Source organism: Dendropsophus ebraccatus, chromosome 4, assembly GCF_027789765.1.
Source record: "Dendropsophus ebraccatus isolate aDenEbr1 chromosome 4, aDenEbr1.pat, whole genome shotgun sequence".
NCBI classification, from domain to species: Eukaryota; Metazoa; Chordata; class Amphibia; order Anura; family Hylidae; genus Dendropsophus; species Dendropsophus ebraccatus.
In genome coordinates, this window is record NC_091457.1 from 25,013,854 (window position 1) to 25,040,810 (window position 26,957).

The following is a 26,957-nucleotide window of genomic DNA, read 5'->3' on the forward strand; positions in this document are numbered from 1 at the left end:
CTATCCTGGTAGCTTAGCCCCTTACATGCCGCAGTATCAGGGGCTCTGCCAACCCATTGGAAGCCATGTGACAAGATGACCGGGTGCTGATGGGCCTATGTGTCTGTATACAGCTGAACGTATACACTGCCTGTCAGCATAATGCTGGGTATTAAGAGGGATCAAAAGATTGCAGAGTTAAAAAGTGGTAAAATAGCTTAACCCCTAGCCGCACCATGCAGTTATAATACGTCATGGTAGAAGGTCAATTTCAGCACAATGACGTATTATAACTGCGCAGCTTCAGATGCTTGCTGTTTACACAAACAGTGACCGGGAGCCGCAACTAAACTGTCAGCTGATAGCTGACAGTCTAGTGTAACTGCCACTGGACCCCCAAAAGAGTTCCAGCATCGGCAATTGCCGGCAATGGTGGATCGGTAACGGTAATTGGTGTGGTAAAAAATACATAGGATTACATTGGAATCTCTGCAAAGAAAATGCAAATTCTAACTTTTCACTCTTACTTTGCAGCTATTCCTGTGAAATGCCCAAAGGGTTAAAAAACTGTGTGACTGTATTTGAATTGAATACTTGAAAGGGTGAAGATTTCAAAATGGGGTAAATTATGGGGGTTGCTAGTATACAGGCCTCCAAAATATACTCCAAAACTGAACTGGTGCCTAAAGAATTTCTCAGTTTGAAATTTTCATGAAAAATTTGTAAATTGCTACTAAACATTAACGGCCTCTATCATCCATAAACAAGTAAAAGCATGTTCACCAAATGCTGTTATTATAAAGTAGACATGTTCTAGATATGAATTAATAAATAATTTATGTAGTATTACTATTTTCCTTATTGGCAGAGACTTTCAAATGTAGAGAAATGCTATTTTTTCAATTTTTCACAATATTTTGGAGTTTTTTCACAATAAAATTCTAAAGTTATAAACCCAAATTTACCACTAACATAAAGTAGAATATGTCACGAAAAAAACAATCTTGGAATTACAAGGATTGGTTAAAGCATTCCAAAGTTATTGATGCTTAACGTGACACGTCATATTTGAAAAATTTGGCCGTGTCATAAACGCCAAAACTGGCTGTGTCCCCTATGCGTTAAATAGTGGAAAATTTACCCAAAAAAATAAGTATACATTTTCCATACATACATTTTATATATATATATATATATATATATATATATATACAGTATATATATATAAACATATGTATGAAATGTACTATATATACATATATATAATCACAAAGAATTAATAATAAATTAAATGTATTATATTTATGTATTCACAAATAATTAAAAATAAATGTAAAAAAAAATATGTTTTATTTTTTTCACAAATTATAAATAAAATAAATGTAAAATATATATAATGTAATATATATATATATAGTTTTATTTTTCTTTTCACAAAGAATTAAAAATAAAATAAATGTAAAATATATATATTGTAATATGTAATATATATATATATATATATATATATAAATTATATATATATATATATTATAATGTTTTATTTTTTTATCACAAAGAATTAAAAATAAAATAAAGAATTAAATTGTGGTCCCGGACTCCTCCCCCTGAGGCAGACATTTATGTACCTTTCCTCACAGTTTCTGCTTACTAGTAATGTATACTATACAGATGAGGTATGAGGAGAAGCTGCCGCTCACACAACCCCACCGCCCTCCCCTCACAACCACACAATGCTACGAAAACACCAGAACCTGCGCAGAACAACGAGCGTTGCTAAGCAGCGACGTGAGCCCTGCGCGCCTAAAGACGTAATGACGCATCACGCAATTCTTTGAACGGAATGTCCCTTGTCGGCTTCCGTACAGTGGAAGCTTTCATCCCCGCCCCTCTCCGGGTGCAGCGTCACGTGGTTACCAGGAGCCGCCGGTGAGTAAAATCACGTGACGTCACTCGCGGTTCTCCGTTTCCATATCTCTATATAATGGCGTTAATTATCTGGTTATTTTATAGTGTAAGGCGGTACCGCTGCGGTTGTATCCGGCTGCAGTGGCTGTGCTCGCCTGGCTGCTCCCATATCCTCTACAGAAATGCTGCAGGCAGCATCTCCGGGATAGGCCGTGGGTGTGCTATATAGACATAGATGTTACTGGATCTATGATCCTCCAGGGGCCCATGTGTTACTATGGGGGGCTCTGTACATGGATGTCTATGAAGCAGCCATTACATCAGCGATGGGGAACCTGCAGCCCTCCAGCTGGTGCAGAACTACAACTCCCATCATGCCTGGGCAGCCAAAGCTTTGTGTTTATCTCTCCAGGCATCATGGGATATGTAGTTTTGCAACAGCTGGGAGGGGGGGGGTTCTCCTTCCCTGCATTAGATGAGTGTTGGCCCATCCCACTGATATATCTGCCCCCATATTGGGGTAACAAAGAGATATGTGGCTGCCAGGGCATGCTGGGAGTTGTAGTTTTGCTGACAATCTGCCCTAATAATGAATAATTCCGCCCCAGGTCCAATAGATGACTATGGGGCAGTCCTCTGTAATGTCCACCTTACCAGTCAGGTATCATTCTAGGGCGCACCCTGTGTGTCGGGCCCAGAATCCTACATGGTGGATACCAGCACTCTCCTGAGATTTTACTGGTGGTACACTGGCATTTACACAGGAGCTTAATGGATGGTCAGAGATGGGAGGGAAGCCTTGATTTACCTTTCAGGGACAGTGTGGAGCATGAGCAGGTAGATTAGCTCATATTGCCAGCTCCCCCCTGGTCTTCTATCTATCCCCGTAGCTGCCTGACCTGGGGCTGGGAGGAGTTTAAAGGGCAACTGGTTTCCGAAAGTGCAGAGATTTGTAATTTGCTTTTACAGTGGTACCTCGGTTTAAGAGTAACTTGGTTTAAGAGCGTTTTGGTTTAAGAGATCACAGTTTTTCAAAATTGTGACTTAGTGTAAGAGCATTGCTTTGGTGTAAGAGCTCCCTGTACTGGGTGGGAGAGGGAGTGGAAGAGGGGCATGGTCTACATAGCAGGGTCTACAGCTCTGTACTCTTTCCCAGAAAGTCTCCATCACCTTCCAAATCATAGCAGATCCACTTCAGGCTGGGGCTTACATCAGGGGACAGGACTGTGGAGGTAATCTCTCCATAGCTGGGTATCTCTGCACAGTCTTGTTAGTATCTCTCTGTATTTTTTTGAAGATACATTTAGGGTGCGTTCACACCTACAGGATCTGCAGCAGATTTGATGCTGTGTTCAGTTATTTAAATAAAATCTTCTGCTGCAGAAAATCAGCTGCAGATCCTGTAGGTGTGAACGCACCATTAAGTGGTAAATAATCATGACTGGAGAATATAGGGAAAGATTTATCAAACATGGTGTAAAGTGAAACTGTCTCAGTTGCCCCTAGCAACCAATCAGATTCCACCTTTCATTTTCCAAACAATATGTGAGGAAGGAAAAGTGGAATCTGATTGGTTGCTAGGGGCAACTGAGCCAGTTTCACTTTACACCATGTTTGATAAATCTCCCCCATAATTCGCAGGCCTAAACCAATAACTTTGTATTCTTTTCTTACTTTTAGAAATGTCTGAGAGTTCAGCGCTGGAAAGTCTCATAGAGATGGGATTCCCTCCAAGTAGAGCGTAATGTTCCTTTATTCCCCCCCCATTCTATGTATATGATGTATAATTTCTATCACTTCTGTTCTGTTACAGGATTAGACAAACATTCTACCTAAAACAGCGCCACACCTCTCCACAGGTTGTGTCAGGTATTGCAACTGAGTTTCTTTTGAAGTGAGTGTGACTCACTTGTACCCACTCCAACTCTGGACAGGTGTAGCATTGTTTTTGAAGAAATAGAGCAGCCATGTTTTTCTAATCCTGGAGAGATCTTTGATGACCTTTGACCTCCCCTTTTCCTATGATATATCAATCCTAGGGGATGTGCTGTTTTTACTAGGAATGTATATAACCAATATATTGTATACAGCCAGTAAATAACCAACAGGGTGTTACTAGTTGAAGGCTTGTTCTGGTAGTGTCTCTCACAGGGGTGGACACAGACTGCATAGGGCCCATGTGCAAATAATGTTCCTGGGCGCTCCTAAGCAAATCACACCACCCCACTCCTCCCCTACCCAGGCACATCTACGTATAGCTACATGTGCTCAACAATTTCCACCTTTGCAGTGTTTTATGCAAACATTTGAGAGTGTTATGTAAAAAATTGCACATGTCATGTGACATGTCAATTCTTTCGGCAAAATGCAGAATCCACCTGTGCATAAATTGGTGTCTATGGCACGGGCGGAGAGGCGCGGACGTGAACAGGTACAAGCTACGGAGTCCGTCGGAAATTCTCCGCTCTGGTTCCGTAGTGTGAACCTACCCTCACACAGCGTGGCTTACATACACGAGTATCGGAGTGCTCCAAATGTTTACTTCCTACGGTGGTGGTTAACTACTGAACACACACTGACACTATATATATATATATATATATATATATATATATATATATATATATATATTATATATATACACACACACACACATATACACTAGAATGTAATTACACTAGTGCAGATGTATACACCATGAATAGACTGTACACAGAGATATCATCTCCCAAGTGTAATAAGAAACAATATCATCCGCTGCAGAACATCTTTAAAAAAAGATCTGTCAATCACCCGATTGTTGGAATAAGAGACAGTTTGACAATGAGACAGTATATGGGAAGCATTTTCTTTTAGTGGTAGGTTTTCTTATAAGACCTCAGTATTAATAGAAGCTGCTGCAGAACATCTTTGGGAGCAGATTGTCGACAGAAAAAGAAAAAGCCATGTTATATTCCCCATGCTGGCTACCATTGTTGTGCAGTGCTGATGGTGTACAGTACTGACAATGATCCGGCTATAGTCGGCATTCTGAGTGTTACTGAAGCACTCGCTGACGCTGTTCACTGCTCCTGTAGCCGCAGCTAGCCATCAGCTGTTCTCCAGGTTGGCCTTGTAATATTCCCCATGCCGGCGACCATTGTTCAGTGCTGATAGCATACGGTACTGACAATGATCTGGCTGTAGTCGGCATTCTGAGGGTTACTGAAGCGCTCGCTGACGCTGTTCATAGCAAAAAGCCCATTAAAATGTGTGTATTACACCTAATATTAGTATTAGTGGAAGTTTTCACTTCAACATACATGACAAACCAATTCCATCTTCTGTGTCTCTTCCCTGTTATAAGGTAACATATAGCAGCCCATAGATATACATTCTATACGGTGGGGCCAGGCAGGTGAGCACTCCAGTAATACCAGAAGTATGTGCTGCTATTTCAGGATTACTAGATCTGCAGTGAAAGGATCGGGCCTTGTGACACGTTCACTTATAATGTCTTATAAACCTTGTGCCGTCTCTTCCCGCAACAGGGAAAAAGCAGTGGCTGCCACTGGAAACCAGGGGATAGAGTCGGCCATGGACTGGTAAGAAATTTCACCTGTGTTCAACATATAGCTGTATCCTGCTCCTTGCTGGAATATCACTGTGGTCGTTCCAGGCTGATGGAACATGAAGACGATCCGGACATAGACGAGCCGGTGGTGCCAGACACCAGAGGGGAGGCGAGTGGGCAGGATCCACAGGAAATGGACACAGGATCACAAGAAACAGAACCAGGTTCACCAGAAATGGATACAGAAGCAGGTCAGAAGCCATGTGCTATATAGGATGACTTCCTTACCATTCTGGACACTGGTTTACAGCTCAATGAACCTTTTAGATTGAATACAAGTGAATCTTGTAAAACCCAGTGTGGTATCTTCACTTAAACAGTCTTAAGGTGGCCATACACCTTCAGTAACAGACAGCTATGCCGTGCCTCCCCGCACACAGGAACATTCGGCATGGCTGAGCCTTCCTGTGTGCTCTATGGGGAGGAGAGGGGAAAGCCGCAGAGCGCTCTCACTGTGGCTTATCTCCCTCTGAACAAAGGGGTCAGGCCATGTTTTTACATCATACCCAACCCCTATTTCCACCGATCTCATATGTCGGTGGTTGTTCAATATGGCCCCATACACCTTAGATAGACAGCCCAACTGGCTGTAAGTGGCAGGTTTAGCTGTCTTAAAGTGTATAGGGACCTTTAAAGCGGCACTATCAGCAGGTTCTTCCGAGAGAACCTGCTGATATGCCGCAGTAGCTGTGTATCTCTGTAGTACATAGCCATTATTATTATTATTTATTTATAAAGCGCCCTTAATTCCAGAGCGCTATACAATAGAAAGGCAACAGGCAGAAACAATACAAGATCAGAAAACATTACGTGACGGCAAAAGACAGACTGGTACATGGGGGAAGAGGACCCTGCCCGTGAGGGCTTACAATCTATATGGTATAGGGAGAGAAACAGGAGGTAAAGTGCAGCCATTCAAGTGTGATGCAGAGTTATTGTATGTTGTAGCCTAGTTTGAAGAGATGGGTTTTCAGGTTACTTTTGAAGGACATGATGGTGGATGAGAGCCGGATGTGTCCGGGTAGCGAGTTCCAGAGTATGGGTGAGGCTCGGGCAAAGTCTTGGAGGCGGTTGTGCGAGGTACGAACAAGTGGGGAGCGCAGACGGAGGTCACTGGAGGATCGAAGGTTGCGTGACGGTAGCGGGATATCAGGTCAGAGATGTACGGAGGAGACAGGTTGTGGATGGCCTTGTACGTCATGGTCAACAGTTTAAAGTGAACACGTTGGGCAATGGAGAGCCAGTGGAGGGATTGGCAGAGGGGAGAGGCTGAGGCAAAGCAAGGGGAAAGGTGGATTAGTCAGGCAGCAGTGTTAAGGATAGACTGGAGGGGATCAAGGGAGTTAGCTGGAAGGCCAGAGAGGAGGATGTTACAGTAGTCCAAGCGGGAGATAATGAGAGCATGGACCAGCAGTTTGGTGGAGTCAGGGGTGAGGAAAGAGCGGATTCTGGAAATGTTTTTGAGGTGAAGGCGGCAGGAGGTGGTCAGGGCCTGAATATGTGGTTTAAAGGACAGGGCAGAGTCAAAGGTGACCCCAAGGCATCGGACTTGGGGGACAGGGGACAGAGACAGGGGACAGAGTGAAGCCATTGATAGTGATTGACAGATTAGAAGGCGGGGTGGAGCGGGATGGGGGAAAGATGATAAGTTCTGTTTTGTCCATGTTGAGTTTTAGAAAGCGGGAAGAGAAGAAGGAGGATATGGGCGATAGACACTCTGGAATCCTGGATAGCAAAGAGGTGACATCCGGACCAGAGAGGTAGATCTGAGTGTCATCGGCGTAGAGGTGGTAGCTGAAGCCGTGGGACTCTATGATATGTCCCAGGCCAGAGGTGTAGATGGAGAAGAGAAGAGGCCCAAGTACAGAGCCTTGGGGAACACCAACAGTAAGGGGACGAGGAGAGGAGGTGGTGTGAGAATGGGAGACACTAAAAGTGCAGTTGGAGAGGTAAGAGGAGATCCAGGAGAGGGCTAGGCTAGTGACACCAAGGGATGAGAGGATTTGTAAGAGGAGAGCCATTAGTTTAACCCCTCTCCTCCCCCGCATTGTTTGTAAAATCGCTAAATGCTCTTATGCAAATTACTATTATAAGAGCATTTAGGGCGTTGCTCTGGGCCGGAGAGCATCGCCCTGCCCAACCCTCCCCCTCCCGTCCTGCCCACTTTGCATATTCATAACTGCATAGTGGGCTATATTGACACCGCCGCTGCGCAGGTAAGCAGTCCCGACCGAGACAGGCTGCTTCATACGCATTCGTGAATCCCCCAGTCCGTCGACGATCCTCCAGGAGGTTCCTCAAGACGTAAGTATAAAGTCTATCTTATACTTACGTCCTGAGGGACCTCCGGGAGGATCGGTGGCGGCCTGGGGAGTTAACGAATGAGCATGAAGCAGCCTGTCTCGGTCGGGACTGCTTCCCTGCGCAGCGGCGGTGTCAATATAGCCCACTATGCAGTTATGAATATGCATAGTGGGCAGGACGGGAGGGGGAGGGTTGGGCAGGGCGATGCTCTCCAGCCCAGAGCAACGCCCTAAATGCTCTTATAATAGTAGTTTGCATAAGAGCATTTAGCGATTTTACAAACAATGCGGGGGAGGAGAGCGGTTAAACTTATGGCTATGTACTACAGAGATACACAGCTACTGCGGCATATCAGCAGGTTCTCTCGGAAGAACCTGCTGATAGTGCCGCTTTAAAGAGATTCTGTCAGTAGGTTGATGCTGTGCTATCTTGGTAGCATAAATTAGTGCCAGAGAAGCTGAACAGAATGATATATCACTTAAATTGTTCTGTGCAGCTGATTCAGAGATATCCTCCTGAATACCATGGACAATAAGTAGTCCTCTCCATTATGTGCATGAGCCCAGTAGTCCTGGATATTCATGAGAAGCAGAAAACTCCACCCACCTGCTGCTGATTGGCAGTTATCTATCCATGCTGTGTATAGGCAGTTAACTACCAATCAGCAGCTGGAGGGTAGGGGGAGGGGTGTGGCAAGAATCCTATTCTCCTGCATATTAGGAGAATGGCTGAACAGAATGATGTAATACATCGATCTGTTTAGCATTTTTGTCACTGGTTTATGCTGCCCTTATTTAAGGTGGAATAAACCTAGTGACAGATTCCCTTTAAAAATTGCTTAAAACTAGACAAAGCAGAAGATTAAATGCTAAAATTTTATTGCACCCTTAAAGGGGTACTCCCATCTTAGACGTAAATATGTCTGGTAGGTGAGGGTCCTACTTCTGCACCTTTCTCAAGATCAAAGGGGGACACTTAATCTCTAGAAAGCTGGGGGTCAGTGCCCATTTACTCTCCCCAGTCCTAGGCTTTTAGCTGTGTACACATATGAAAGAGTTGACTTCATGATCATTCATGATTAATAAAAAGTCTGATGGTGATTTTGTGTGTATTCCTTTATAGGAAGATCACCTCTAACTGAGGAGGAGAAAGAGAGGCAGACGAGAAGGTAAGGTCCATAAACTATGATAATATATAACGTTACCATATGGGGCGGCATATACTGTGACATATAGATGGAAAGCTGAAGCGATACCCTTGTCATTTTTAAAACTTTTGATACGTCAGAATTTTTAATCTGTGGGGGTCCGGGTGCTGAGACCCCACTAAAGGGACAGAAGAGCTCAGCTGAGACATGTGGCCATCATTTCCATCCAGCTCTCCACGGTTAGTATATTAACTCAAAGACAGTTTTTTTTTTCTCTTTTTTTCCCCCGTACACCTTTACATTTGATATTGGGAGCACATAGGACCAAATTCTGGGAAATAATGTTTGTGTTTGTTCGTCTACAGGATGATGGAGCTGATCGCACAGAAGCAACTAGAGCGCGAAGAGCGAGAAAAACGGGAGAGAATTGAGCAGGAGAAACAGAGGCGGAAGCATGGACAAGAGTTATCGGCAGTCCGACAGAAAATGCAAGAGCAAGAGATGCAGAAAGCAGTGGAGGAGAGGAGGAGGGAGAAACAGGAGGAAAGACTGGCAAGGTGACAGTAGGGACATACATAAGATAAGGCTATGCTATATTATATACTTTTCACAGGGCTGGAGTAGGGTTGGCGCTAGCCCCTGAACACTTCTGGCATGTAGGCTCTATCTGACCTCTGCACACATCACATAGAGGAGAGGAGACCACACAGTTGTATAGAGGCAATCACACACATCACATAGAGGAGAGGAGACCACACAGTTATACAACTGTGTGGTCTCCTCTCCTCTATCACACACATCACATAGTCACATAGAGAAGATGAAAAGGCACACATTACATAGAGGAAAGGAGACCACACTCACACATCACATAGAGGAAAGGAGACCACACTCACACATCACATAGAGGAGACCACACACACACATCACATAGAGGAGAGGAGACTGCACACATTACATAGAGGAGAGGAGACCACACACATCACATAGAGGAGAGAAGACCACACAGACATCACATATAGGAGACCACACACACACACATCACATAGAGGAGAGGAGACCACACATCACATAGAGGAGAGGAGACCACACACACACATCACATAGAGGAGAAGAGACCACCACACACATCACATAGAGGAGAAGAGACCACCACACACATCACATAGAGGAGAAGAGACCACACACATCACATAGAGGAGAAGAGACCACACACATCACATAGAGGAGAAGAGACCACACACATCACATAGAGGAGAAGAGACCACACACATCACATAGAGGAGAAGAGACCACACACATCACATAGAGGAGAAGAGACCACACACATCACATAGAGGAGAAGAGACCACACACACACATCACATAGAGGAGAAGAGACCACACACACACATCACATAGAGGAGAGGAGACCACACACACATCACATAGAGGAGAGGAGACCACACACACATATCATAGAGAGGAGAGGAGACCACTGAAGTCTATGGTAGTCATGGACACTGTCAAGCCAGAGACTTTTTATTGAAAAAAAACATGAGGTTATGGTCCCAGAGGTGAATAGTCTCTGTGCTCCTGTTATAGTGACTGGCAGGCATCCTGGGCATGGCGGGTCAATGACGTCTTTATCGAAGTTATCAACACGCGTACCCTCCATATACTCTAGAACGGCCTTTCTCGGATTGCTCTGTAGGGAGTCCTGTTCTTAGAGCCCTCACCACATACTGTCTTCTGGGGAACTGCCTCGTATGTGTTACCTGTAGTGTCCCTGGGCAAAGAGGATGGTATATAGTGTGTGCTGGAATACAGCATATAGATGCATAGGGATACTGTAAACCAGACACCAGTGATACCAAAGCAAAAAGTGAAACTCGTAATTGGTGATATGCAGAAATAACTGGGGCGTTCACTACATTGTACTGACTTGTCTGTCTGTGTCGTTACCTATAGAGAACGTGTCAGAGAGAAAATTGCACGAGACAAAGCAGAGAGAGCAAGAAGGGTGAGTGTGATCTGCTGATACCAGGAATAATAAAGTAAGGAAAGGAATACAAGCACAAAGGGTTTTATAATGGAGATCAACAGCACATAAGTCACAATCTCTGCATTAAAGGGGGATTCCTATAATAAAAACCAGTGAAATCTTGCTAGGTTATATCATTGGGGTCCCATCAGTATTGAGAATGAAAGGGATGTGCTGGAGTCAGGTGAAAGGAAAGGAAGACGGTGTTAAACCAGCATGGCGTCCCCTTTATTTTCAGGATCAGTTATCTTCCTAGTAATGATATGTAAAAAAAATACTTTAAAACAGGTCTGGTACCCCTGGGACTACTGGGCTAGTGGGGGTCCCAGGGCTTACAAGTCTATTGGGCGGTCCCAGCCAGACCACTTACCTTTGTGGCATGTATGTAATGCAAAATAATCCCCAGGGTATACTGGGAAAGGCCCTGTTCACACTATGGAATCAGAGCTGAGATTCCGGGTGGAACTCCTCTGCCTTCTCTGCTAATCCTGCCTTCTATCCTTTACAATGGAAAGGCGCGCGCACCTCCGCTATCCACACCTCTCCACTCGAAGAATTGACATGTCACTTCTTTTAGCAGAGAGCGGAGGCGCACGCACCCTCCCATTGTAACTGAGAGGCCTTCTGCCTAGAATCTCGACTCCGATTCTATAGTGTGAACAGGGCCAAAATGTGAATGAATATGAATGTCCCTATAACAAAGCGCTTTGTGTTGTAATGGAGAATTGGATCCATTGCTGTCCCTAGCTCTATCCTTCATGGATTTTTTATATCTTATCCACCACACACAGGGAGACATGTGACGGGCATGTGACTAGAAATGAATGTGCGGTAATATCTTTAGCCCCTGACTTGTCCTCTCTTTCAGTATGGAGGATCCTCGTCTGATCCCATTTCCCCTCCTGCAGAATCTCCTCCTCCAGCTTCCATACCCTCCCCGTCTTCCCCTGTACAGGAGCCACCCACCAAGAAGGAATATGATCAGTGCCGTATACAGGTAAATGGGAGAAAGATAGCTGTATAGTCAGATAGTTTACATGTCACTAGACCACATAGCCGCTTTACCTGGCCTTGTATATGGAGATTCATTAAATGGCAACAAACATCGGATCATATTGAATAATGCACCTTACTAGCTATGAAGTGTAGATTGTTGTGTTCCTCTAAGTACTAAAAGTATTGGAGAGGCAGACGTGAGCCTACTGACTGATGACCAGTGGTCAGAGAGGTCGGATTCTGTGCTGTCTCTATCTCTATATGAGGCTCACAGATTATCCTTACTTTACTTAGTACATAGTCTATAGGACTGCATCCTTTCTTCACAGAATACGTCTTAGGGATATCTCAGCATTTTTTGTGTGGCTTTGTTGATGCACTTGTTATAGAGTACCTGTCAGATCCCCGGGGCCTTACAAACCATCCCTGGGACCTGACAGGTCAGGAGAACAGTGTTTAGATCAGGGATGTCAAACTTAGGCCCTCCAGCTGTTACAAAACTACTATTCCCATCATGCCTAGACAGCCAAAGCTTTAGCTCCCTAGGCATGATGGGAATTGTAGTTCTGTAACAGCTGGAGAGCCTAAAGGTTGACACCAGTGGTTTAGATGTTCTCCTGTGCACTCTGCAATCCCACAGAAAATCCATTTTATTCACTTTGACCATATCTGTATATTCCAGACGGTTACAGTCACAATGCCGAGCTCCCTCCTACCACTAAGGGTCCTATTCCATGGGCCAAGCAGGGCCCGATCAATAACGTAAACGAGCGTCGATCTGCTAGATCGGCGCTCGTTTATTGGGCCTAATTCATGGCTGATAATCGTTTAGCGAGGGCTGCAGGGACATTCCTCCTCCCGATCCCGCGTGCAGCAGCTGCTTCGGTGCAACCTGTCTGAGCTGACAGACCGTTCAGCCAATCACTGGCTGCAGTGGTCCCGGTCAGTGATTGGCTGAGCGGTCTGTCAGCTAACAGGCCGCACAGAAGCTGCTGCTCCGCACGGGACCGGGAGGAAGGAAGAAAGCACAGGAGAAGACCTGCAAAATGGTTAGGTAATGTATGGTGCTTATGGAATCGTCAGTCGCCTGCCGTGGATCGCTATTCCACGCAGCGATGCGTGGGTGGCAAACGATTTTAGGTTTGAACTAGAGATGAGCGAACCGGGTTCGGGTTCGAGTCCATCCAAACCCTAACGTTCGGCATTTGATTAGCGGGGGCTGCTGAAGTTCGATAAAGCTCTAAGGGTTTCTGGAAAACATGGATACAGCCAATGACTATATCCATGTTTTCCACATAGCCTTAGGGCTTTATCCAACTTCAGCAGCCACCGCTAATCAAATGCCGAAAGTTTGGGTTCGGATGGACTCGAGCATGCTCCAGGTTCGCTCATCTCTAGTTTGAACCTAAATGAGTGATCGCTCTCTCTATTCCACAAAGCGATAATCGTCCGAATCAGGCAGATTATCACTCTGTGGAATAGGCCCCTAAGGCTCCTCCCGCTCTCAGGCAGTCACCGCCGAGTGGTTCAGTTTGGGTGGTTGTTCCTCAGTCTAGTAGGTGTAACCTTTAACAATACCCCACACATCCTACAGGCCCATATCTCTTCTTAATTCAGACTACAAGCTACTTACCAAAATAATTGCTAACCGCCTGTGTAGGGTTATTCCTTCCCTTATACACACTGACCAGTCTGGTTTTATTCTAGGGCGCAGCACCTCGGATAATATCCGTAGAGCGCAAATAGCGATACAACGAGGAAGCGCACAAAAGAAGGACTGGGCCTTGGCTGCGTTAGACGCGGCCAAGGCTTTTGATTCTATAGAGTGGCCGTTCCTTTTAGAAGTCTTGCAAAAGTTTAAATTTGGACCCAATTTCATTAAATGGATAGAAATACTGCACAAGTGCCCGACAGCGGCTATATCTTTAAATGGCTTACTGTCCCCCTCTTTTCCTCTGGGGAGGGGCACCCGTCAAGGATGCCCTTTATCCCCACTTCTATTTATATTGGCGGTGGAGCCGCTGGCGGCTACCCTCCGTACTGACATAATTTATAAAGGACTTGCGTACACTGGTGGAGAGGATAGACTTGGACTCTTTGCAGATGACCTTCTTCTTTTCTTGTCTGACCCTGATGTTTCCCTGCCCAGAGCCATACAATTAATTGACACATTTGGTACATTTTCCGGCTTGATAATGAACTGGACCAAATCATTTCTCTTATACATGCACTCCTCGAGATCGCACCTACTAGCTACCTCTGTACATGGTCTTCAGGTGGTATCCCAGTTCCGTTACCTTGGTATACAAATTACTACTAAGCCATCAGATATGCTAAACACTAATGTTAACCCACTCATTGCACACTTTAGGGATAAATTTAAGATATGGAGTACACTTCCTCTCTCTGTGGCTGGCAGAATTAATCTAGTCAAGATGGTGGTGCTCCCCAAATGCTTATATGTCCTTCAACACGTATTTGTACCAATCCCTAAAGTATTCTTTAAGACACTGGAATCAGCCATCATTAGTTTTATCTGGGGTGCTTCACGGTCCAAGCTACAACTGGCGAAACTGCAAAGGCCAAAAGACCTCGCAGGCTTTGCGGTCCCTGACTTATACCTATATTATATGGCGGGTCAGCTGAAATATTTACGGGGTTGGATGGAGATGGAGCCTCGATCGGGGTCTGAAGCCCATTTGGTAGAGTGCTCTCCCTTAACCTCATTATGGTCGGTTTTAGCATCAGATAGAGTCTCTAATACTACCCTTCTCCCGATCTGTCGCGTAGCAAGGCTGATGTGGCAAGCAGCTGCTAAGATCTCCTCCTATACAGATACCCCAGCAGAGTCCCCGCTATGGTGTAATGACAACTTTACTCATATGCTTGCATTTCATGACATTGATTACTGGAAGGGGGTGGGAATTCATTATGTGGAACAGGTCTACAAGAATGGAACCGTAGTTACTTTTGATACCCTTAAGGAGTCCTATTTTATACCTAATCGCCATTTCTATAAGTACTTGCAATTGCGCCACGTGCTCCACACTCAGTTCGGTCCTACGGATCCCCTGATCTCTAGCTACCCCCTGATAGGAGTCATTAAATCCAAAGGACCAAGTGGTTTAATTTCATCTATCTACTCTCACCTGATACGCCTCAAGGCAACTTCCACACCTCTCCCGGCGGTTGAGAGATGGAGGAAGCACGTCCCTGCTATGTCAGATGACACGTATGAGGTTTTATTGGAATCTCACCTCCATGTCTCACCTTCCATAAATAACAAACTTACACAATTGTACATTATCCATCAAAGCTACCTAACCCCTATCAGACTTCACCGTATGGGCAGAATCCCAGCCCCAACATGCCCCAAGTGCCGAATGGAACCGGCGGATTTCTGGCATATGGTTTGGGCATGTCCCCGGCTGCAGAAATTCTGGAGGGAGGTGGGTGACACTCTTACATCTATGTGCCCCATGCAAGTTCCACTGGACCCAACGGTGTGCTTATTTGGGTCACTGAGTGAGGAGGTGTGGACACACTACAGCATTATTTTTTTACGAGAAACATTATTCTTAGCGAGAAAGGCTATAGCCATGAGATGGATAGATAAAAGACCACCTACGGTGGCAATGTGGATAAACATGGTGAACTCTGTGGTTTCCTATGAGAGAATAATTTATAAACACAGGGGCTGCCCTGCTAAATTTGGGAAAATCTGGGACACCTGGTGTCGCTCCCCCCTGACACTTATAGACGACACCGAATTCCTTAGATAGGGATAAAGAATGGTGCTGTGTGTGGAAACACTTTCGCTTCTTTATAAATCTGATGTGTGGTGCTTACAGAGATGAGACTTATTACAGTTCTTTTGTTAGATATTGATGTTTATTTGGCTAATATAATTTGATGCCATACCTGCATGGAACAATGATGCTCATGAAAATACTAGTTTATTTCTCTTCTTACTGTTTTTTTTTTAAACATGTCTGTACTATGATATTACTGTATATTCATCCATGCACTGTCTACTCTTAACTTCTCCTCAATAAAACGAGTTAAAAAAAAAAAACAATACCCCACACACAGGTTAGTGAAATGAAGGGTGCAGACAATGTGTTTGCATATATTACAGGTATAACACTATTACTGGAGGTTGATGGATATTCTGTAATAAGTGATATTGTTCTCCATATGTATATTGCTTAAGCTGTCTGGATGGGAGGGTTGGGTCTCACTGTTTTATCATTGTTAATGTACAGATGTTGATTTGCAGTTTGAGGCTGGGTTCACACTATGTATATTTGAGGCTGTATTTGGTCCTCATGTCAGGTCCTCATAGCAACCAAAACCGGGAGTGGATTGAAAACACAGAAAGAATCCGTCCACACAATGGTGAAATTGAGTGGATGGCCGCCATATAAATAAATAACTTCCATGATTTCAATATAACAGACGTTGTTTTAAAATAACAGCAAATATTTGCCATTAAATGACGCCCATCCACTCAATTACAACATTATGTGAACAGAGCCTTTCTGTGTTTTCAATCCACTCCTTGTTTTGGTTTCTATACAGCCTCAAATATACAGCCTCAAATATACGTAGTGTGAACATAGCCTCAGTCCGTTCACACATACAGGATCTGCAGCAGATCTGATGGTCCAGATTTGATTTGCTTTGAATCTGCCCCATCAAATCTGCTGCAGATCCTGTACGTGTGAAAATACCCTTAGGGAGAAAACAGTATTTTTTAAATAAGTAAATCCTAAATTAATCTAGATGGTATATATGCATCTCTACCCATAGGTACGTCTGCTTGACGGCACAGCCCTATCTCAGACGTTCCGCGCCCGGGAACAGCTGGCTGCTGTCCGCCTATACGTGGAGCTGAACTGGCCTGGCGGTGCAGAAGGGCCTTTTAACCTTTTGACCTCCTTCCCTCGACGGGTCTTCACAGAAGAAGATATGGAGAAACCACTACAAGAACTTGGTGAGAACCTGATCCAGTTTAGAATGTCACTATATCACACATACTTGTCAAAGGTATTGATCAGTTGGGGTGTCAGTGCTCCATCTAGAGATCAGTAGTAGGGGTGTCAGCTCTTGACCTCAACTGATCTCAATCTTTGACATGACTGTGTGAAACGTCGGAACCTTTTTTTTTAGTGTGGTATTTCCATTTTATGTCTGGTAGATTTGGATTTCACCTCTGGAACCTGCACCTCGAAATTGAGAGCCCAAGCTAGAAGGGCCTTAAAGGAGAAGTCCGGCCAAAATGTATTTTATAATATGTTATTACCTAAGAAAAGCTGCGCTCCTGGCTGCTGCTCAGCCCGCATGGCACAGAGAGGGAGGGGGATGGTAGTTAGATGCATCTCTATTCCTGTGCTGCCCGGTGCAGTGCAGGCTGAGAAGCAGCCAGGAGCACCTGCTGAGGGTTGTAGTTCTTCAAGAGTGGGAGAGTGGCATTTCCTTGAGATCTGTCTGAGCCTGAGTACATCTTACACCCCTCTCCCTATGGTGAATACATGCAGGCTCAGCTACTGGACTACACTACACTACATAGACTTCTACATATACTGCGCCCCCTGCTGGACACTTCATGTGAATTACACCTGATTTGTGACGTCACGGTTTTTTACAGAATCTGAAGCCTGCCTGATCTACTAAATTGAGGAAAATAGCAGTATATGCGCATTTCCCATAATTAGTGAATTAGGAATTTGTCTAATTTTTCTTAGGTAATACCATATTAAAAAATACATTTTAGCCGACATTCTCCTTTAAATGTCAAGATGGGTTTAAAGGTGTTATCCAGGATTAGAAAAGCATAGCTTTTTCCCCTAACTGTGCCAAGCCTGGACTGGGCTGTATGGTTAGACTAACTTTTTGTTTGTTCGCTAATTGCCATGGAAAGAGTGGGGGGAGTTCAGGTCAGTGGTTTTCTTCCTGCTTTGAGGATAAGTGCTATGTGCAAGACCCGCCCTCTCAGGTGATCAGTGATTGGCTGAGCGGACTGTCAATCTCAGTCTATATCTATCTATATATGTGTGTGTGTGTGTGTGTGTTACGCTGGACAGCCTAGCTATTATACTTCTATTGTTGGTTATTGTAGTGTTTTATGTAGTGAGGACTTTATCTCTTACCCTTGTTCTCTCTATTTCTTTAGGTTTGGTGCCTTCTGCAGTCTTAATTGTTGCTAAAAAATAGCAGTCTTACCCCTCTGAAATCAACCAAAAAAGAAAAAAACAGAAGGCGTGTCGCCAAGACCAACAGCGAGGCAGATCAGCACCTTCTGTTATCCCGAGTATCACACACAGCGGCTCGCTCACCTGTATATTGCTGGGGGAAATAAAGAAGTTGTGTGAAACCCTGATACATTATGTCTCATCTTGTAGTTGATCAGTGAAAAAAGCGTATTCCTAGATACAATAACTTCTCCCCCACAGGACAGGTTGTTTTTTGTGACAAAAACTCTCTTTATCTGTATATTTCTATACTGTACATGGGCCAAGAAATACCGCTACATCACAACCACATAGGTGGAGATTTATCAAACATGGTGGAAAGTGAAACTGGCTCAGTTGCCCCTAGCAACCAATCAGATTCCACCTTTCATTTTCCAAAGAGGAATGAAAGGTGGAATCTGATTGGTTGCTAGGGGCAACTGAGCCAGTTTCACTTTACACCATGTTTTATAAATCTCCCCCATAGTGATTAATACCTCAGTCCGACCCTGACAATCATGGAGATTTCTTCTAGTAACAACTCTACATCATGGGTCTCCAAACTACGGCCCTCCATCTGTTGCATTACTACATTTCCCATCATGCCTGGACAGCCAGATCCAAAGCTTTAGCTGTCTGGGCATGATGGGAATTGAGGTATTGCAACAGCTGGAGGGCCGCAGTTTGGATCATGTCGGGATCCTTCCATTTCCAATGCCTCCCCTTCTCATGAATATTGAGGTGTTTATCTGCAGTGACGTCACTCTGACTGCGGATGTGGATAACATTGACAGATGAGAATACTTCCTTAAAGAAAACACAATCTGTAATCCAATGTTATGCAGTGTTGGTTTATTTATTGGTGCATTTTACATAAATCTTATGATCAGAACGTGAATTCCATAAATACAATCATGGAGGAGCAGCAGGTCCATAGCACCACCATTGCTTTTACTTACAAGGTCTTGTTCAGACATTGCCATATCAGCGGTCAGTAGGAACGTCCTTGTGTGATGTGACGGGCCGTCTGCATTGTTTACTAGTACAGCAGGGTGTGGGTCATCTCATACTTGAGATCTTTCAGTCGAGCCCCCAGGGGTTCAGCTGTGAGGGGCTTCTAGTAAGTATCAGGCTCCTCTATGGACTCACCAACAAGCACAGGATCAGTCTCAGAAACCAGCCAGAAGAATCCTGCAATGTTCATGCCATATCCAACCCATCTTCCCCATGTATGAGACCACTGATAGTCCAGGATCCTTCCCATCGGGGTGACGGCCCTCAGACGTCTCTTTAGCGGATCATCTGGAGCAGGTCAGACGCTACTGTTTGGGCTGGGACTTCTGTGGTCTCGCTATAACTGTTATTCCTACTGACACCAAACCTGAGAAGCAAGAAAATAATTGTTATATATGGGAGCCAGGAACATACGAGACTGTATGTGAGGGAACGTAACACCCAGGATCAGAGATCACAGTGTATGAGGATGTCACTGGATCACAGCCAGCAGGAGACATCAAAGTTAGGGTGCATTTACACAGAGAGATTTATCTGACAGATTTTGAAAGCCAAAGCCAGGAATGGATTTGAAAAGGCGAAATCTCAGTCTTTCCTTTATGACCTGATCCCTGTTTATAGTCTGTCAGATAAATCTCTGTGTAAACCTACCATTACAGATTGCACCAGGTCTCACACAGAGATCCACTGTGATCAGGAGATCTAGCCAGGTGTGTGCAGCAACCAGCCATAACCTGACTGAATCATTCCAAAGACAATAATGGAGGGAATGGGTGGGATTTGATTGACAGCCAGGGCTCCATCTCCTGATCACAGCAGACGGCAGGAGCCGCACCTGCACAGATCTATTAATGATAAGTTCAGGGTTCTGTTATTTGACAGTGACGCATCACATTGAGTGTTGTCCTCACACTAATTACATGGTGTCCCTGGGACAGTAAGAGGACAAGCAGGAGCTACAGGAGAGGGAAGCAAAGAAAGCCATAAAGCGAGAAGAATCTCCCACAGCTGCGATGCTGCTGCCCGAACCCCAGACGGGGGCACCGCCGCCACAGCACAGGGTCATCTACTCTGTAAGGCTGCAGCATCTCACAGCTGGGGGCACGAGGGGCACTAAGCATGGGCTCCCTGTGACTGCTGCTGCCCACCCACACAAGTTCTATTCACCAACTTTACACCAGTGTACAGAAGGCTTACTATATGTGTGTGTGTATATATATATATATATATATATATATATATATATATATATATATATATATATATATATATATATGTATAGTAATGAAAAAGGGATGGGGTGCAGAATTAAGGCCATTTATGTAGGAGAAATCTTTTTCTTCTCCGATTGGCTGTTACCTCTTTAATACTCTCATCTGATTGGCTGTCATTCCTGCAATAGTCACTACTGTCATCTGATTGGCTGTCATTCCTGTAGTACTATCACTGCTCCATCTGATTGGCTGTCATTCCTGCAGAAGTCACTGCTGTCATCTGATTGGCTGTCATTCCTGCAGAAGTCACTGCTGTCATCTGATTGGCTGTCATTCCTGTAGTACTATCACTGCTCCATGTGATTGGCTGTCATTCCTGCAGTAGTCACTGCTGTCAACTGATTGGGTGTCATTACTTTTGGTAGTCTCTGCTCTCATCTGATTGGCTGTCATTCCTGCAGTACTATGACTGCTCCCATCTGATTGGCTGCCATTCCTTTTGTACTATAACTGCTCTCATCTGATTGGCTGTCATCCCTGCATTAGTCACTGCTCTCATCTGATTGGCTCTCATTCCTGCAGTAGTCAGTGCTATCATCTGATTGGCTCTCGTTCCTGTAGTACTGATCACTGCTCGCATCTGATTGGCTGTCGTCACTTACTTACCTAATGCAAACATGATCTGAGCCATAGTCCCCATAGAGGCCATGCCTCCCCGCACATGCTTCCGCGCTCCGGCGTACACGTAGCCCCCGGCTACCAGCAGGCCGCCCCCACATATTATCTTACAGCTCCAACACTGCTCCAAGGTCTCAGCCGAAGGCAGCGATATACGGTCTCCGGCAGAGGACATGACCGACACCGGAAGTATAGTCACCGCTACCGGAAGTAGCTCAGTCACACGCGGGATGGGCGGAGCTTCACCGAACTCCTGTGGGAGTTTCCCGCTGGCTGTGTGCGTACCGGCCGCTTCTTGGATTGTACAGGTGTGCACGGTTCTCACTATCTCCGCTTACAGGGGAGGAACCGTATCCTGGTCATGTGATGAGCACAGACGCAGAGCAGATTGCTGGATGACCCTGTTCACACATTGCGGATCCTGGCAGGATTTAGGAGTGATAGCATGCTAGAGGTCCCCCATAGGGATCCTAGTATCTACATGGTGAGAAAGCGACCTCCTGCTCCATCTAGTCCGCCTATTAGGATAGATGTATGTATATACCAGGCAGGTTTACGTTCACTTACTGTTGATTTACCAACCACCTCTACTGGAAGGTTATTCTACGTCTACTACTCTTTTAGTAAAGTAATATTTTTGCATATTGCTTCAGATTTTGACCTTCAGCTAACCTCTCACTGTGTCCTCTTGTTCTTAAAGAACTCACAGCGTAAAATCCGCTGCAATCAGGTACATGTGAAGCTGCCCTAAAACTTAGTTGTCCCCTATCCTTGGGGGAACAAGTAAGAGAATGCAGGGGTTCGACCTCCGCGCCTGGTGATATCCAGATCGTCCGCGGGTACAGCACGTGACCCACAAATCTATTCATTCTCTATGGAGCCGACAGAAAGAGGCGAGTGCTGCACTTGGTTTTCCCCGCCAGCTTCATACAGGATGAATAGAGTTGCAAGTCCCCTATCCTGTAATATCCCCCTTTAAAGGGATGGTTCACCAAAATATTCTTTCTTTCAAATCAACTGGTGCCAGAGATTTGTAATTTACTTCTATAAAAAAAGAAAATCTCAAGCCATCCAGTACTTATCAGCTGCTGTATGTCGCGCAGGAGAGATTTTTTTTATGGGGATTTGCTACTGATCTGGACAGTTCCTGACATGGACAGAGATGTCGGCAGAGAGCACTGTGTCAGACTGGAAAGAATACACCACTTCATGCAGGTCATACAGCAGCTGATAAGTACTGGAAAACTAATAGAAGTAAATAACAAATCTCTGGCACTTGCAGGGACCACTTTATCTGAAAGAAAAAAAAATGGGTGAACAACCCCTTTAAGGATGTCCATGCTAAGTAATTTGTTAGACCCCTTATGGATTTTGCCCCCAAAGTCACATGGAATCTGAGCAAGTAATTTTAATGGGAAATCTGATTCAGTTTTTTTTTTAATCAGATCTGTACAGATAAACAGTGTACATTTACACCCTTTCTACAGATCTGCTTTGATTTGGATTTTTGACATAATTTTTTTTATTTTTGACTGGGGATCGGGGGATGCTGGAAGCATTATTAAAGGAGAAGTCCAGCAATTTCCTAAATGTGGCAGCTAGCAAATGGAGTACACCACGGGAACCTCTCCCAATGCCCACGGTGAACGCCAGGACCGGCCACAGGACACCCGCCAGGCTCCGGGATCTCTGGGGCTGACACATCACAATCCGGCTATTGGGACTGGGCCAGTCCTTTGGGGCTTTTCCCCAAATACAACGGGGAGTGGTATGTCCCTACTTGTAATCAATTTCCCCCCTGCCGCATTTTAGAAATCGCTGGACTTCTCCTTTAATGCGGAACTACCTAACCACAGTAGGTGATGTATCCATGTAATGGGGGAGGGGCCTTTTTACATACTTACCTAATGGTTCCTACAGTGGGACATCCATACCTAATGCAGGAACTACCTGTCTACTATGGGACATGTCTACCTAATTCTGCCTACTATGGAAATTGTGTAAACTAGATCCTAGCTACTTTCTGGGACAACCTACAGACTGGAAAAGACCAACCTACCTAGTGGGAGACCTATTTACCTACTCACTTTCATTGTTTAAGGCAACAAAGGGCATTTTTTATTCTTTTGGACATTAGATAAGAACCTTCTATAGAGGTGGGGACGGTGCTGGAAAAAATTGAGGAGGCTAAGATATCACCTGTGAGTCACTGGATATGACTGCACTGTAATCACTAATAGTCTGCAGGACACCTTTGTAGAGCTATCATTATATAGTGAAGTACCAGTCAGTGTAGAGTGGATTTTATTCTGTAACAATATGGTCAGTCACGGAGATGAAAAATACCCCTGTAATCCACCCCAGGTGAGAATCTAACGTCTGGTACCCTCATTGGTTCTGCCCCCCATGTTTTCAGCAGAGAAGTGGAGCATTTTGTGCTTATGTTATATGTTCTACATAGAATAATAAAGTTGTATTGTTTGTGTGTCATTTATTACATCAATATCCAATATATACACCTTGCACTCTAGTACCTGGCACAGCCAGGATACATGCAGGTAAAATACATACTAAATCATCCCTCCTGGAGACTAAAAATTTGTTCCGTACTTTTTATTTTCAGTCTCCTTCCAACAGTTCTGAGCTGTTGCTTTCTGCTGAAGACACAGAAAACTATGTGTGAGCTGCTCTCTCTCTTCCCTCCCTTCTGAGACGGCTCATGAAAATAAGTCCCTGGCCAGCTATGTCTGCACTGTGTTATGCTGGGAGGGTTAATCTGAGATGAAGTTGCTGATGACCTCACTATGATTAACCCTAACGGCATTCAATAGTGCAGAAACACCCAGCCAGGGATGCTAATTACATGTGGTCACATCAGCCATCTTGGCTCGGAAAAGCTCACACACAGTTTTCTGTGTCTTCAGCACAAAGCAGCAGCTCAGAACTGGGGTAAGAAGAAAGAAAAGATAAAAACTATGGAACAAATTTTGTCTCCTTGAGGGGAGACCTATTCTCAGACAACCCCTTTAAGAAAGTGCATGGTAACTCTTTATGACCACATCAGGGATGGCCTGGAGTATGCAATGCTTTTCTATGAGGATCGTGTCACAATGTAAGCATAGTATATTATACCATCCCCATCCCCCAGAGGATGGAATGTTACAGTCACTCCTGCTTTCTCCAATAAGCCAAGTCTAGCATCAGGATCTTCATCTGTGAGCTGGACCAGCTTCCCCCCCACCTGCAGGACCCGGAGGGCTTCCTGCACCAGTCCTTGTGCTTGTCTGGATCCTGAGCGCAGAAGAGCGTCCGTTGTTCCCTTATCTAATACCAGCGATATGCTACCAGACTGGACATCACGCAGATCTGTCACGTCACCTTCCACATATTCAAGGTGAGAACCCTGATGCTTTGGGATAACACTTCTTAGCTTATAGACCTCTCTCATAGCCAGTACTGCAGGCTTCGAGCGGTCTATGCAGGTTATCCGTAGCGGTACGTGAGAGTCACAGAACAGGCCGAGTCCTACATCCGAGGTGCCACATCCCAGGTCCAGCACCTGTAGGGGTTGTCCTGGGGGCTTCATGCTCGCTGCTATTTCATGGAGAAGTGGAAGCAGAAGTCCTTGCAGATCTTTGTAACCACAGAACCAGTCAAAGTGTGAGGAATCCTTGGTGCTTTTACTGGAGTAGATGTTATCCCAAACCAAGCTGCTGCCCATACCGTGGCGGAGGCTTTCTGCAAAATTATTACAAAGACATAAGAGGTAAATGGTCAATGTCATCTCAAACAACCCCCCTGTGTGTTACCATTCCCCTAGTGTCTTTATTTCCTGCAATCTGCTAGGATTGGAGGATGCCATCTCTAGTAAGGGCTAGATCAGGGCAGAACACAGGAGGTGGGAGCAGAGACTAGCTGTTACTATGGTCAGGAGAGAGCCTAAGTAGTTACTGGCAATCTGCCTGCTGAAGATGATCCACTGTTCCTGAAAGGTAAATCAAGGCTTCTCTCTTATCTGTGACCACTGGTTAAGCTCAGGGAAGATGTCCCCTGTGTAGATAGCAATGATCTCAATCCTCCCCCCCTCCCTTTGCTGTTGAGTGCTTAGTGTAACCCCTTCTGTGCTTCTCTCTTTCTCATGTCTTTACTTATACACATATTGGATGGTTGAATCGTTTCAAAAATATAAACGGAAATATTTTGTACCAACCTCCATGAGTTCTGTCGCCATTTGTCCCATATCTTTTCCCTAGAGGATGGCACAGGCATAGCAGCACACGGTGAAGCCTGAACATCAGGGACAATAGAGGGTTCTGGCCTGTGGAATAATGGTATATACAGTCAGCTCTGAAAATAGAAAAATTCTATGTGACAACCACAGTGTCAAGAGCAATGGTCTCCAATCTGTCCAACTACAATTCCCAGTTATTTTTTCATAGTCTCCACTGCTCCATAGACACATTACACTAGAAGTCCATGTGCTATAGATACATGTGCTATAGATGGCATGGACGGGAGCAGAGCGGCCTGGTACACTGATCCTGCACAGAGCCCTGGTTAAGTAGTTCAGTACCTAATTATAACAAGATATTAGATTAGGTTTATCTGGTGACAATTACGCATATAGATATAAGGGCAGACATCACACTCATAGCCATGTTACAGTTGGTGGACGTAGGGAGCCTGGTTTCACCTGCTTTCAAGCGAGCATAGCCTTAAGGGTACGTTCACACCTACCGGATCCGCAGCGGATTTGACGCTGTGAGTTAGCAGCGAAATCCACTGCGGATCTATTACTGTGAATTTGAATTGGTCCCATACACGCAGCAAATCCACTGCATGTATGGGACCCGGCCCCTTTAACCCCCGCACCACCGGCCGAAAGCCTGCCCACCCGCAGCCCAGGCCCCCCGCCCCGAGCATACATTACCTGCTCGGCTCCACGGCTGTGTGAAGCTCCTGACTCCCCTCGCTCCTCTCTTAAGCCAATCAGTGCACAGCAGCCCTGATTGACTGAAGAGGAGCGAGGGGAGGCGGGAATCTGAATCAAGCCGCGGCGCTGAGCATGTAATGTGTACTCGGGGCGGCCAGCGGTGCGGACGGGGGGGGGGCCTGTGTTGCGGGTGGGCAGGCTTTCTGCCGGTGGCGCGGGGGTTAAAGGGGCCGGGTCCCATACACACAGCGGATCCGCCGCGTGTATGGGACCCATTCAAATTCACAGTACTGGATCCGCAGGGGATTTCGCTGCTAACTCGCAGCGTCAAACCCGCTGCGGATGCGGTAGGTGTGAACGTACCCTAAAGGGGTATTCCCATCTCCACTAACAGTTACACTCAATATTTTTGAAAAGTCATTTAGCAAACTTGTCTCCTACTCCTGATAGGCTGCTCTTTCCCTCCCATTGTTAACAGCTGGTTGTCTAGCTTACCGACTACTGCTCTGCTCTTAGAGCTGCGGTCTGGTTGGTGTGTGCATTGCTATTGTATACGTATTTATATATTATACACCAGCCAGACTACTGCTTTTAGTGCAGAGCTGTAGTTGGGAACCAGAGATGAGCGAATTTACAGTAGTGACCAAACACTTAGTTATTTCTGCAATCCGCTCATCGTCTGGCTGCCTTTAAACTGACTGCCATTCCTCCCTGGGTGCTGGGAAAAGCTGGATCTAGTCCTGGGAATCTGGCAGAAGTTTCCCAGGACTGGATCCAGCTTTTCCCAGTGACAGTGAGTTATAAGGCAGCCGGCTGATGAGCGGATTGCAGAGATAAAGGGGAGATTTATCAAACATGGTGTAAAGTAGAATTGTCTTAGTTGCCCCCGGCAACCAATCAGATTCCACCTTTTAT

The 26,957-nt window shown here is 45.2% G+C and overlaps 3 protein-coding genes across 10 annotated transcripts in view; 1 reads left to right on the top strand and 2 right to left on the bottom strand.

The window, feature by feature from the left end:
* LOC138787954 (tesmin-like) overlaps positions 1-1,798 on the bottom strand; it is a 43,589-nt gene extending 41,791 nt beyond the window's left edge. For 5 of the 7 annotated variants that reach the window (XM_069965291.1, XM_069965292.1, XM_069965289.1 and 2 more), the window contains exon 1: positions 1,608-1,724. The gene's annotated coding sequence lies outside the window, so the exon portion shown is untranslated. The other 2 variants (XM_069965287.1, XM_069965288.1) reach the window with 2 other exon arrangements.
* A 5-nt stretch (positions 1,799-1,803) lies between these two features.
* On the top strand, positions 1,804-18,352 carry UBXN1 (UBX domain protein 1). The gene is made up of 10 exons (XM_069965293.1): positions 1,804-1,908; positions 3,568-3,628; positions 5,418-5,471; positions 5,546-5,691; positions 8,927-8,972; positions 9,317-9,508; positions 10,902-10,953; positions 11,843-11,971; positions 16,783-16,966; positions 18,146-18,352. The coding sequence occupies exons 2-10, from the start codon at positions 3,570-3,572 to the stop codon at positions 18,184-18,186; spliced, it is 903 nt and encodes a 300-aa protein (XP_069821394.1). The 5' UTR covers positions 1,804-1,908; positions 3,568-3,569; the 3' UTR covers positions 18,187-18,352.
* A 5,228-nt stretch (positions 18,353-23,580) lies between these two features.
* The window catches only part of CSKMT (citrate synthase lysine methyltransferase), a 90,206-nt gene continuing 86,829 nt past the window's right edge, over positions 23,581-26,957 (bottom strand). For both annotated transcript variants that reach the window (XM_069965295.1, XM_069965294.1), the window contains exons 4-5: positions 25,320-25,427; positions 23,581-24,847 (exon numbers count right to left, since the gene is read on the bottom strand). In XM_069965295.1, coding sequence (XP_069821396.1) covers positions 24,201-24,847; positions 25,320-25,427 — 755 coding nt within the window. In that variant the 3' untranslated portion in view covers positions 23,581-24,200. The remainder of the gene's footprint in view (positions 24,848-25,319; positions 25,428-26,957) is intronic.

What these genes read in the sequence shown, in the direction of transcription:
- UBXN1 (XM_069965293.1), top strand. Translation starts at nt 3,570, where the DNA reads ATGTCTGAGAGTTCAGCGCTGGAAAGTCTCATAGAGATGGGATTCCCT. An exon ending in ATAGAGTCGGCCATGGACTG is followed by an intron (nt 5,472 to 5,545) that starts GTAAGAAATTTC and finishes TGGTCGTTCCAG; the next exon opens with GCTGATGGAACATGAAGACG. An exon ending in CAGGAGGAAAGACTGGCAAG is followed by an intron (nt 9,509 to 10,901) that starts GTGACAGTAGGG and finishes CGTTACCTATAG; the next exon opens with AGAACGTGTCAGAGAGAAAA.